Below are 13,486 nucleotides of genomic sequence, written 5' to 3'. Positions count from 1 at the left end.
CCCCATTTGTTGAAAAGACCATTATGGCTCAGTTCGGTGACTTTGGGGGCCTTATCAAAGATCAGTCGGCCATAGATCTGAGGGTCTATCTCTGAATTCTCAATTCGATTCCATTGATCTATATGTCTATCTTTGTGCCAGTACCATGCTGTTTTGGCAACTGTGGCTTTATAATAAGCTTCAAAGTCAGGGAGTGTAAGTCCTCCCACTTCGTTTTTCTTTTTTAAAGTGTCTTTAGCAATTCGAGGCATCTTCCCTTTCCAAATAAATTTGATAACTAGCTTTTCCAAGTCTGCAAAGTAGGTTGTTGGAATTTTGATTGGGATTGCATTGAATCTGTAGATGAGTTTGGGTAGAATTGACATCTTAATGACATTTAGCCTTCCTATCCATGAACATGGAATATTTTTCCATCTTTTAAGGTCCCCTTCTATTTCTTTTAGTAGAGTTATGTAGTTTTCTTTGTATAGGTCTTTTACATCTTTGGTTAAGTTGATTCCTAGGTACTTGATTTTTTTAGTTGCTATTGAAAATGGTATCTTTTTCTTGAGTGTCTCTTCAGTTTGTTCATTTCTAGCATATAGAAACATTACTGACTTATGTGCATTAATCTTGTATCCCGCTACTTTGCTAAATTTGTTTATTAGCTCTAGTAGGTGTATCGTTGATTTCTCAGGGTTTTCTAGATATAAGATCATATCATCTGCAAACAATGACAGTTTTACTTCTTCTTTTCCAATTTGGATGCCTTTTATTTCTTTGTCTTGCCGGATTGCCCTGGCTAGCACTTCCAGCACAATGTTGAATAACAGTGGTGACAGCGGGCATCCTTGTCTTGTTCCTGATCTTAGAGGGAAGGCTTTCAGTCTCTCACCATTGAGTACTATGCTGGCTGTGGGTTTTTCATATATGCTCTTTATCATGTTGAGGAAGTTTCCTTCAATTCCTACCTTTTGAAGTGTTTTTATCAAAAACGGATGTTGGATTTTGTCAAATGCTTTTTCAGCATCTATTGAGATGATCAATTGATTTTTCCCTTTCGAGTTTTTAATGTGTTGTAATACATTGATTGTTTTTCTTATGTTGAACCATCCTTGCATGCCTGGAATGAACCCCACTTGGTCATGGTGTATGATTTTTTTGATGTGTCTTTGGATTCGATTTGCAAGTATTTTGTTGAGGATTTTTGCATCTATATTCATTAGGGAGATTGGCCGGTAGTTTTCCTTTTTTGTAGCATCTTTGCCTGGTTTTGGTATTAGATTGATGTTAGCTTCATAAAATGAGTTAGGTAGTGTTCCATTTTTTTCAATGTTTTGAAAGAGTTTGAGTAAGATTGGTGTCAGTTCTTTCTGGAAAGTTTGGTAGAATTCCCCTGTGAAGCCATCTGGCCCTGGGCATTTATTTGTGGGAAGATTTTTGATGACTGATTGGATCTCTTTGCTTGTGATGGGTTGGTTGAGGTCTTCTATTTCTTCTCTGGTCAGTCTAGGTTGTTCATATGTTTCCAGGAAATTGTCCATTTCTTCTACATTATCCAGTTTGTTGCCATACAGTTGTTCATAATATCCTCTTATAATTTTTTTAATTTCTTCAGGATCTGCAGTTATGTCACCTTTTTCATTCATTATTTTGTTTATATGGGTCTTCTCTCTTTTTGATTTTGTCAGTCTAGCTAGGGGCTTGTCAATCTTGTTGATCTTCTCAAAGAACCAACTTTTGGTGATATTTATCCTTTCTATTGTTTTTTTGTTCTCTATGTCATTTATTTCTGCTTTAATCCTTGTTATTTCTTTTCTTCTACTTGGTTTAGGATTGGTTTGCTGTTCATTTTCTAGCTTCTTCAGTTGATCCATTAGTTCTTTGATTTTGGCTCTTTCTTCCTTTTTAATATATGCGTTTAGTGCTATAAATTTCCCCCTTAGCACTGCTTTTGCTGCATCCCATAGGTTTTGGTATGTTGTGTTCTCATTTTCATTCGTCTCTATATATTTAGCAATTTCTCTTGCTATTTCTTCTTTAACCCACTGATTGTTTAGGAGTGTGTTGTTTAACCTCCAGGTATTTGTGAATTTTCTAAGTCTCTGATGGTTATTGACTTCTAATTGTATTCCATTGTGGTCAGAGAATGTGCTTTGAATAATTTCAATCTTTTTAAATTTATTGAGGCTTGTTTTATGTCCCAGCATATGATCTATTCTGGAGAAAGTTCCGTGAGCACTAGAAAAGTATGTGTATCCTGTTGATTTGGGATGTAATGTCCTGTAGATGTCTGTTAAATCTAATTCATTTATCAGATTGTTTAGGTTTTCAATTTCCTTATTGGTCTTCTGTCTGGTTGATCTATCTATAGGAGAGAGTGATGTGTTGAAGTCTCCCACAATTATTGTGGACACATCAATTGCTTCCTTTAGTTTTGCCAATGTTTCTCTCATGTATTTTGTGGCACCTTGATTGGGTGCATAGACATTTACGATTGTTATTTCTTCTTGCTGAATTGCCCCTTTTATTAGTATGTAGTGGCCTTCTTTGTCTCTCAAAACATCCCTGCATTTGAAGTCTATTTTATCTGAGATTAATATTGCTACACCTGCTTTCTTTTGGCTGTAGCTTGCATGAAATATTTTTTTCCATCCTTTCACTTTCAATTTCTTTGTGTCCCTGTGTCTAAGATGAGTCTCTTGTATGCAACATATTGATGGTTCATTTTTTTTGATCCATTCTGCGAATCTATATCTTTTAATTGGGGAGTTTAATCCATTTACATTCAACGTTAAAACCGTGAAGGCATTTCTTGAATCGGCCATCTTATCCTTTGGATTATGTTTGCCATATTTTTCCCTCTCTCTATTAATATCCTTTATTGTACCCATACCGAATCTCTTTAGTACTGAACCTTTCTCCAACTCTCTCTGTCCTGTCTTTGTTTCTCTGTCTGTAGGGCTCCCTTTAGTATCTCCAGTAGGGCAGGTCTCTTGTTAGCAAATTCTCTCAGCATTTCTTTGTCTGTGAAAAATTTAAGCTCTCCCTCAAATTTGAAGGAGAGCTTTGCTGGATAGAGTATTCTTGGCTGGAAATTCCTCTCACTCAGAATTTTAAATATATCGTGCCACTGCCTTCTCGCCTCCATGGTGGCTGCTGAGTAGTCACTACTTAGTCTTATGCTGTTTCCTTTGTATGTGGTGAATTGCTTTTCTCTTGCTGCTTTCAGAACTTGCTCCTTCTCTTCTATGTTTGACAGTGTGATCAGTATATGTCTCGGAGTGGGTTTTTTTGGATTTATTCTATTTGGAGTTCGCTGAGCATTTATGATTTGTGTATTTATGTTGTTTAGAAGATTTGGGAAGTTTTCCCCAACAATTTCTTTGAATACTCTTCCTAGACCTTTACCCTTTTCTTCCCCTTCTGGGACACCAATGAGTCTTATATTCGGACGTTTCATATTATCTATCATATCCCTGAGGTCCATTTCGAGTTTTTCAATTTTTTTCCCCATTCTTTATTTTATGTTTTCATTTTCCATTCTGTCATCTTCCAGGTCACTGATTCGTTGTTCAACTTCCTCTAGTCTTGTACTATGAGTGTCCAGAATCGTTTTAATTTGGTCAACAGTTTCTTTAATTTCCATAAGATCATCCATTTTTTTATTTAGTCTTGCAATGTCTTCTTTATGCTCTTCTAGGGTCTTCTTGATTTCCTTCATATCCCGTACTAGGGTCTCATTGTTCATCTTTAGTTCTTTGAGTAGCTGCTCTAGGTGTGTCTCTTCTGGTCTTTTGATTTGGGTGCTTGGGCTTGGGTTATCCATATCGTCTGGTTTTTTCATATGCTTTATAATTTTCTGTTGTTTTTGGCCTCGTGGCATTTGCTGTCCTTGATAGGGTTCTTTTAGGGTTTGTAGACCAGTTGAAGTCCTTATCTCTAATTTATCAGATCTACAGCTTCGTGGAGTACACTTTCTCTAACTAACCAGCAGGTGGCGTCCACGAGCCACCTGTTCTCCACAAGCCAGATCTCCCCTGCTTAGCCTTTTTGGTGAGTGGGGGAGTGAGTCTTGTGGGGCCCAATTGGTGTCCCAAGCTTGCGTGTGTAGTTGGTGTTGCCTGCCCTGTATGTGGGGCGTGTTTCTGGGCAGTCGGGGAGGGGGGGTGGCCCTAACAATCAAATCTCCCTGATGATCCTAGAGTTTTAAAGCTACTGCAATAGTCTAATCCTTCAGTTCAGTCCTGCCACAGTTTGTCTCTGCCACTGACCCACAAGTCTTTGGTATTGGCGTATGGCTCCTGAGACTTGCAAGTGGGCCCCTCTTCCAGGCTGTGCACCCCGGGTCCTCTGTTGAGGGATGACTGTGCTATGTCACAGGTGAGTGCCGTCCCCCCAGGGCAGTTCTGGGCTGCTGGGCTGTGTTGGGAGGCTCCCAGTCTGCTCAAATGATGGCTGAATGGGGCTCTGTTAATTCACACTGCTCCCCCTTCCCAGCTCTGGGACATTCAGCTGAGGTTGCAGGGAAGGCTAATGTCCACGCCCAGTTTTGTGGTGTGTGCCTGTTATTTGAAGCACTTCCGTCACACTGGGTTGTCTGGGACAGCTCTGGGCTATGGGGCTGGCGATGGGCAGGAGTGTTTCCTGTCCACCAGGATGGTGGCTGTGAGCGGACACCCCCCTTTTCTTGGGAAGTTGTGTTGTTTAGTGAATTTTCTCAGCCACTGGATTATTGCCTTTTGTCTCAGAGCTCTCTTAGTTCTGCTCTTGACTTGACGTGCCCAAATTTCAATTCTTTGAAGCTTTCTGTATTGAGCTTCTTAGAGTAATTGTTTTAGAAAAAGCAAAAAGGATTTAAAAAAAAAAAAAAAAAAAAAAAAAAAACGGTCCTCCTCAGAGATTTAATGGGTTATTGAAATGCTAATAGACAAAGCAACCAGGGCCATTAAGGAAAGGTGCCCAGGGCAGAGAGATCAGCCTTGCTTCGGGATTTGCATATGCGCCTCAAGGCCTGATCTCCGCCCTTCCCCTTTCTGTGTTCACCAGAACTCCAAAAATCCTCTGCTTTTATTTTGGAGTTTTTCGTGTTGTTTTTGTTCTATGCCTGTCTCCTCTCTGCTGGGCTGGCTGCTCTCAGAGTCTCTGGTGTCTGGCCTCAGTCTATCTATGGTTGGAGTTTGAATCAGTAGAATGAGTTTCCGGTAAGAGCAGCCACTGCAATTCTCCCTTCTCCTTCCTGGAGCTGACAGCCCCTCCTCCCCCGGGACTGAGCCTGGCAGGGAGGGGCGCGGGTCCCCTGGCTGCAAAAACTTACAGATTTCGCTGATCTCAGCAGTTCCACGTTTTCATGAGTGTTGTATGAAGTATGCCCAAAGACAGATTGCTCTGTGGTGTCCAGTCCACGCAGTTCCTGGCTTTTTACCTGCTTTCCTGGAGGAGTAACTAAAACATACAGCTCACCAGTCTGCCATCTTGCCCCGCCTCCCTAAGCATTTCTTTTTGCACTGATTGTTTAAAAGTGTGAAAGGTATAAATTTAGAAGTTGCCACATTTTACTTTTCACACCTTTTTGAGGGGTAGTACTAGTTTCTTTGTAACACCCGAAGTCCTTCAGTGGAATATATGTATTCCATTGTTTTAAATAGTATGTGATGACAAGAAGCGTTTGTCTCTTTTCCAAAGGTTGGGCAATTAAAGATACTGTTGAAGTCCATGCTGGATCAATGGAGCAGGTACAAAGTGGCTTTTGATGAGATAAACTGTCACCTCATGGACGCCAGGTACTCTCTCTCCCGCTTCCGCCTGCTAACTGGCTCCTTAGAGGCTGTGAAGGTTCAAGTGGACAGCCTCCAGGTAAGGAAGGGCATTAACATGTCCCTGACATTCTTGTTTATTTGAGAAAACTGAAAAAAATAAGCAAATGTAAATACTGTCGTGTCAGCTGAAATATCACAAATATATTAACACTTAGTAATTTTTAAAATCTTTAAAATTAATCTTGCCTGCTTTGTTTTCTTGCATCATCAGACTTGTCTCTGAGTACCAAATTCTGAATCAGCTGGTACAGAACTAAGTAATTTTTAAAACTTTTTATATAAATTGCCATGCAAATATATTTTATAAAATGGTTTTTTACACAGATCATCCTCCTGGATCTGTTGTCTCCACATTTCATGTCTTCCCTTCCCTCTTTGTATCCTGCTTCTCAAACATATTCTAAGGGATTTAAAAAAAACAATAACAACAGAAAAATAGCAAAAGTGGTAAACTTTTAAACTATTAAGTCATCTTCTTTCCATTCAGTGCAATGTCAGCAGCCTGTCCAATGTATTCCCCCAAATCCTCTTATTCTAGCACTTATTGCTTGGTTTCCAATCTGTCCATGAACATTGTATTCCTCTAGAATGAAATTGCTGCTTTTCGTCTCAAGCATAGAATTCTCTTCTGTCTCTGGCCACTGTCCTCCAAGGAGCTGCTGCCCTCACTTCCCTACACAGCCGGGCTCTGGGCCATGCTCCGTCCTCACTACTCCTTCTTCTTGGCTAAATAATGCCATCTTTGGGAAGGACAGAGCAGGCCCACTCTGGCTGGGACACTAGCTAGTAGAATACCCTGGCTTGGCAAACAAACTGTATATATCACTGCCGTCATATGCAGACTTTGTTAAGGGAATGTCTTTTTTGGGGAGGGAGGAGGCAGAAGGAATGAAATGTGTATATATAATTCCTTTAAGCCTTACATAGTTGTTATGCTACTAAGAAGCAATAAAACTTAAGTTTAAAACACATTTTAGAATATGAGGAAGTTAGGAATATTTTTAAATTTGATATATTTTGTATTTAATGCCTTCAAGACCTGTCTGGAAATATGAAAGGACTAAGTGCTCAAATATTTTGATTTCAGGACAGTCAAATATCGGCATTAAATTGTACTGGATTTTTGTAGCCTGCCATATCTATTGTGTTTTACTAAGAACTGAGTCTGTCACTCCACCAGATTTCTAGGGAAACATCTTTCTTCCACTTCCCTCACTGGTCCTTGGTAAAAGACTCTGCCCAAGCCTTAAAACCTTGCTAATAAATATTCTATGTAAGGAGGAACCCCCAGAGATGGTATTTAGAGATGGCACTCAGAAGAAGCCATGACTTGGTAAGGTCTAATATTTAGGAGTTTGTGGTAGAAAAACTAGGTATTTAATAAAACAAAGAGCTGGATTTTGGCTTGGAGCAGCAGGAGAATCCCAGTGGGACAGACTGCCTGCAGGTCCTCATCATAGGCTCCTACTGGATAATGGATCAGGACGCCCTGGGTGACTTTCTAAGCAGCATCTCGGATGCCAAGATTAGAAAGCTTCATTGCTGAGAATCTTCTCCCACCGATAAGTATAAAATCCTAAAAAGAAAAGGAATTACTATCCAGAGAGAGCTTATACAGCATCCGAGCAAAGTCATGCATGGTTTATGTACTTGTAGGTATCTGTTTATGAAAACATCTAGAAATTGTCTTTAAATTTAGTTATTGGAATTTAGATCCTGTTATGTCATTGTGGTACTTTTTCCTTGGTCAGAGTCTTCAAGATGATCTAGAAAAACAGGAAAGGAGCTTAGAAAAATTTGGCTCTGTCACCAACCAACTATTAAAAGAGTGTCACCCACCTGTGACAGATACTCTCAGCAACACACTGAAAGAAACCAACATGAGGTAAGGAATATGTCCATATGCACTGTGATGCATGATTTAAACCTTATTATAAATAATGACACAGTTAAAACCTGGCATTTTGAGGTTGCATTATTTAGATTCTATTCTATTAAAGTTTCAATTTACACAAAATGTGTTTAAGGATAGGTAAGTGTAGTGAAGATATTTAGAAAGATGTTATAGCTGTCATGGATCTGAAGATTGCACTCCACCCACCCTTGAAATAGGAGTTCAAATATGATTAAAAAAAAATTTTTTTTTAAGATGTAAAAGTCCTGTCTTATCTTGTAGCCTGTACAAGTCAGGCTGTGAGCCAGATTTGGCCTTCAGACAGTGCTTTGATGACCCCTGTTTCAAACAGGGGTCAGGCCCCAACTTGACGCCCAGAAACACAATTAACCCACATTGTGACTGAGATATGAAATAACCAAAATGAGGTAAAATGTTCAGCATTGTTTTGTAAACTACAAGGTTGATACCAACATGAAAAGTATTATTCGGTTTTCAGTGTTGACCATAAGGATAATATTTAAAATTGCATGTTGTTAGCACTGAAAACCTAGAGAGTGTGAAACGTTACTTTTTATTATGTTAAATGGAAATGGGACATCCCTGCAATATTCCCACGTTCACATGACCCAGGATCATGAACAAGAAAAGAGTTATTAGCAGCATTTGGTGAGTGGCGGTGATCTGTGTCTCAGCACTGGCTGTCGTTTCCAGGTGGAATAACTTGCTGGAAGAGATTGCTGAGCAGCTGCACTGCAGCAAGGCCCTGCTTCAGCTCTGGCAAAGATACAAGGACTACTGGACACAGTGTGCTTCCGGGGTGCAGCAGCAGGAGGACCGCACCAACGAGCTGTTGAAGGTTGCCACCAGCAAGGACATTGCCGATGATGAAGTGGCCGCGTGGAGTCAAGACTGTAACGTAGGTTGAGAACTACCATTTTCCCGGCTCTGCTGTTGGTAGACTTCCTATATCTTCTGGGGCTGGTGGTGATGTGTGTAAGCTTTGGACGTGTCTCGGGATATAAGATGATCCCCTCAAATTGTTTCAAGTATCGAAGAGCCGGCTAGGTTTCCGGAGCTGTGGTATGTGGATTGGATTGGATTGAAGAGGTCCCTTCCCATTGTTTCACTTTTTCTTTATTTGTACAGTAACAGTCATAGCAGCATTAACTCCCAATTGCCGAAAGGTGGAAACAGCCCAAGTACCCATCAGCAGATGAGTGGATAAACAAAATGTGGTATTTACACACACAATGGAGTATTATTCAGCCATTGTTTCTTTTGTAAAACTTACTCATTTCCCCTTTTTCCCAATGGAAAATGATCCATGTGAAAGACTTAGGCTATCTGTCTTTATTGAGGTGGTCAATATAAGAAATGAGCAGGGGGGAATAATTTTATACCTTCCGAAAATCCATTGTTGAAGATATGTCCCTTTCAATTCAATATCTCTCTTGTAAGCATCTACATAATTTTCTCTAAGAATTTGGTGGGAGAAAGAAAGAAAGAATTTAGTAAGACTTATTAATTTAGTATGATGTGCTGGTATACTTCCTTTTAATGGCTTTTTAATGTTTCTTTTTCACTGCCTCTGCCAATAACCTACTTAAGCTTTCCAGCAACAGTTCTTCTCTTGTTTCATCCATTAAATAGCTCTTACTATTTGCCCTTATTTGTCTTTATTTTAATGAACTTGTTACAAAGGTATTTTTATAATCCATAAGCGTTCCCAAATCATGTCATTAGAATTAGGAAAATTATAGATACAAATCTACATATATGCAAGTCTAAACTTTTCTATTACCTTCATATGAATAATCACTTTAAATCTAGTTTAATCTTTAAAGTAAAGATAATACAGTACCTTTCTTTTTCTCTTTTTCTTCCACATGCTTATTTATCCTTACAGGAGTTGTCATTTCAGGCCCCCCAAGTTGAGATATACCTGTTTTAGAATGTAGCACTCCAAATTATTCCTGTGAATTTTTCTGGTATCTGGTTTGCAGTTAAAGGTGCTCCTTGCCCCTCTCCCTCTCACAGTGGTCCCTGCTTGGGCTTTATTTTCTCCATCCTCACTGGGCAAGGAGAGAAGAATCAGTCATTTATCTCTTAGAAGTAGGTGGAGACCACAAACAGGGAAATTCCACTGGCTTCTATTTTTGACCCTATTAAGAGTGTCCCATTCAAAGTAGTAGCAAGATGTGCTATGGGAAAAGTGGAGCTACCACCTCTTACCCTGCTCACAAGCCATCCCTGGGGTTCTGCAGCCACTAGAGAGCAGGGGCTGCCACCAAGACCATGTTATAGCCACATATTCAGAAGACCTAGGTGATGAACTCATTCCTCATGCATTTGATCATGTTAAGGAGAAGAAAAATTAGAATACAACACTGTATTTTCAATTTGATATCAATTATATAAAAAGGCAAGAAAAATCTATGCCAGATGTTTCCAGTAATTAACTCTACTTGTAAATTATGTGCTATTTTTCCTGTTTATATATGTTTTTCTGTGTTTTCCAAAATGTTCGACAATGAACCTAGGTGTCTTTTATTAACAGTAGTATTTTTTGAGGTGTAAATATACACCTATAGCATTCAGAAGAAAATTGGATTCAACTCTTGATCATTTATTTTTTGGCAGGTGAAGGTTATTCCATTTAATAATCTGACAAGTAAGAATTGAGTCCTTCCAGCTAGGTAGCTCTTTGCTGGTTCTGATTTATAAGGAGTGCACTTAACATGTGTTTCCTGACAGGCATTTTCATATTTTCGTCTTCTACAGGACCTCCTCAAAGGACTGGGGACAGTTAAAGATTCCCTTTTTGTTCTCCATGAGCTGGGTGAGCAACTCAAGCAACAAGTAGATGCTTCTGCAGCTTCTGCCATTCAGTCTGATCAACTCTCCTTGAGTCAACGCTTATGTGCCCTAGAGGAGGCTCTGTGCAAACAGCAAACTATGCTACAGGTAGAGAGCTCAGTCTCACTGTGTGTTGTAATTCGGTGTTCTGTAGTTTCTGTAGTTGAGACAGATTTCTGTAGTTGGGCCAAAATATTGAAAAATAATTGAACTTGGAAGTCATAGTCTTAAAAAAGCAAACAGAATTCCCAATGGACTTCTACAATATTAGGAGCATAATTAGTCCCTAAACAATGTTGATCTCCATGTTACTGAGTAAAATATGTTCAATTAATAAACACTAAGTCAAGTGTCTTTAATGTTAATATTCAGGTATACATAATTTGACTTTTTGCAAGTATCAGAATATATTTCAGACATAGTTTGGTAATTATTCAAAGAATAATTTTAGTTGGTTAGTTGATTAATGGTACAATTTAGAAAAATTACATAAATAAAGAGAAGAAAATTCAAGTCTCCATAGCCTCGTTTCTTTAGGAATGGCATCTTGCAAATAGCAATTGGATACAAGAATAAGAACAATAATTTTAAAATCTGCTTGCCTTTTCACTAGATTTCTAAATTTCAATTTTCTTTTATGATAAAAAGGCTGGAGTTCTTGACTACGAAACCTTTGCCAAGAGTTTAGAAGCTTTGGAGGCCTGGATAGTAGAGGCTGAAGAAATCCTACAAGCACAGGACCCTAGCCACTCATCTGACCTCTCGACCATCCTGGAAAGGATGGACGAGCTTAAGGTAAGTGTGTCAAAATCATAAGCCCCACACGGAAAATAACAAGTGTTGACAAGGTTGTAGAGAGATTGGAACTCTCAGACATTGCTCGTGGGAATGTAAAATGGTGGAGCTGCTGTGGTAAACAGTTTAGTGTTTCCTCAAAAAGCTAAACACAGAATTACCATATTTGACCCAGAAATTCTACACCTAGGTACCCACACCAAAGAAATGAATGCAGGGACTCAGATACCTGCACGCCAGTGTTCACAGTAGCTAAAGGATAAAAACAACTCAAGTGTCTATCCACAGATAGATGGATAAACAAAATGTTTGTATATGTATATAATGGGATATTATTCAGCCATAAAAAGGAATGAAGTTCTGATACAGAATACAACATGGATGAACCTAGAAAACATGCTAAGAGACTCAAAAGGACAGATATTGAATGATCCCACCTGTATGAAAATCTAAAATTGGCAAATTCATAGAGGCAGAAAGTAGATTAGCAGTTACCAGGATGGGAAGTTATTGCTGAAAGGATACAGTTTCCATTTGGGGTGATGAAAAAGTTTTGGTAATGGAAGGTGGTGATGGTAGCACAACATTGTAAATGGAAGTAATGCCACTGAAGGGTACACTTAAAAATGGCTAAAATGGGCATTTTATATTGTATATATATTACCACAATAATTTTTTTTTTTTAATTCTAACTCTGGATCTTATCTCTTCTATTCTCAAAATCTTAAGGAAAACTCAAATCTCCTGGGATTAGACGTACTCTGCCTTTTGAGCTTCCAACGGTGCTCTGGGCAGCTCGGCTTTCTTCCTTCCTGAGGGCCGTGAACTGGGTGTCAGATGCAAGCATAGCCCCTGAAGGGAGCCCGGCCGGGACCGTCCTAGGAAACCCCCTCCCTCCTCCTCTCTCTCCACCTCTGGTCCCTCCCCACGCCCACCACCTTAGTAGTCTTTTGAGTCTGTCATCTCCATCTCTAGCATCATCTGCTCCTTGTTCCCGCTACTCTGCTCTCCCTCTTGGACCACTGTGACAGCTGCCTCAGACCTCCTTACACCCACCTGTGTGCCTCCAACCCACACCCCCCAGCTGTCAGATTATCTTTGATTAAGAAGAGAGTTCTACTTAATTATGAACTATTTCAAACATTCAGTGAAGTAAATAAACTAATATAATAGACATGCATTCTTATATTATTTCCCAGCTTAACACCCTCAGTGGGTTCCCCTGCTCTTAAGATAAAGGTTGGTGTGGCTTACCATGTACGACATGATCTGGGTTCTGTTTCTCCTGGGGGTCTCATCCTGCACCCCCATCCACCTCCCTCTCCAGACACTTGGGGACCACAGTGCTACCTTGGGGTCTATGCACATCAAGTTCCCCCTTTCTGGAATTCCTTTTCTTTCCTCCAACAACTTCCCCTGGCTACTAAAAGACTAAACTCCTGATCATTTTGTGTCACATGATGCACTTTCATGGCAAGTTAAGCTTTTTATTCAATGCTTTATTACGGTGTTTAGTTATGTTGGTGTGTTTAGGATTACTATTGGCCCCTCTACTTCTTACTCTCTGTAAGCTCCATGAGGAGGGACACCATGTCATGTCAGTTTTGTTCACTACTTAAGTCTGCCCATGAAAGTTCTGCCATCTAACAGTTTTGCTTTGGGCTTCAGTAATTGGGAAGAGTTAGTCTTTCTTTGGGGATGATGGACTTTTTGCAGAGCACGCCAAGAGAACACACCATGCTAAAAGTGTCCTAACATGTTCTCCTTCCTGCAGCCAATTCCTTTTATAGAGATTGGAATACCCATGGAAAATTCAGACAAGGTAGCTCGGTCTTGTATTTGAAGGGAGAAAAGAGATCTGAAAGCAACTTTGGTTGATCTTTGGTTGAGTCACAACACCTTTGAGACTGGAGTCAAGGAACTAAATCTGAAGCTCTTAAGGCAGTGTGTGGTCATTTCAAAGCTGAGGAGCAATGGTATTCCATCATGAAAGAACTCAGCAACTCTTATTTATCTAGCTTCATCACTTACTAGCTGGGTGGTCCAGAGCAATTTAATTACATTTTCTGTGCCTCCCTTTCCTCATTTGTAAAGTGGGAATAATAGTAGTACTTACTTCATAGGATTGTTTTGAGGATAC

At 39.7% G+C, this 13,486-nt stretch overlaps 1 protein-coding gene across 14 annotated transcripts in view; it reads left to right on the top strand.

The window, feature by feature from the left end:
• SYNE1 (spectrin repeat containing nuclear envelope protein 1) overlaps positions 1 to 13,486 on the top strand; it is a 499,900-nt gene that overhangs the window by 396,410 nt on the left and 90,004 nt on the right. For all 14 annotated transcript variants that reach the window (XR_005214357.1, XM_037819664.1, XM_037819684.1 and 11 more), the window contains 5 exons: positions 5,665 to 5,835; positions 7,550 to 7,683; positions 8,407 to 8,611; positions 10,477 to 10,659; positions 11,200 to 11,346. Coding sequence is in view for 13 of the 14 variants with exons in the window: in XM_037819664.1 (XP_037675592.1) it covers positions 5,665 to 5,835; positions 7,550 to 7,683; positions 8,407 to 8,611; positions 10,477 to 10,659; positions 11,200 to 11,346 (840 nt within the window). In the remaining variant the exon portion in view is untranslated. The remainder of the gene's footprint in view (positions 1 to 5,664; positions 5,836 to 7,549; positions 7,684 to 8,406; positions 8,612 to 10,476; positions 10,660 to 11,199; positions 11,347 to 13,486) is intronic.

This window comes from Choloepus didactylus, chromosome 2, assembly GCF_015220235.1.
Source record: "Choloepus didactylus isolate mChoDid1 chromosome 2, mChoDid1.pri, whole genome shotgun sequence".
Classification (NCBI taxonomy): domain Eukaryota; kingdom Metazoa; phylum Chordata; class Mammalia; order Pilosa; family Megalonychidae; genus Choloepus; species Choloepus didactylus.
Note: the sequence above shows the minus strand (reverse complement) of the source record. Positions and strands in the feature narration are given on the sequence as shown.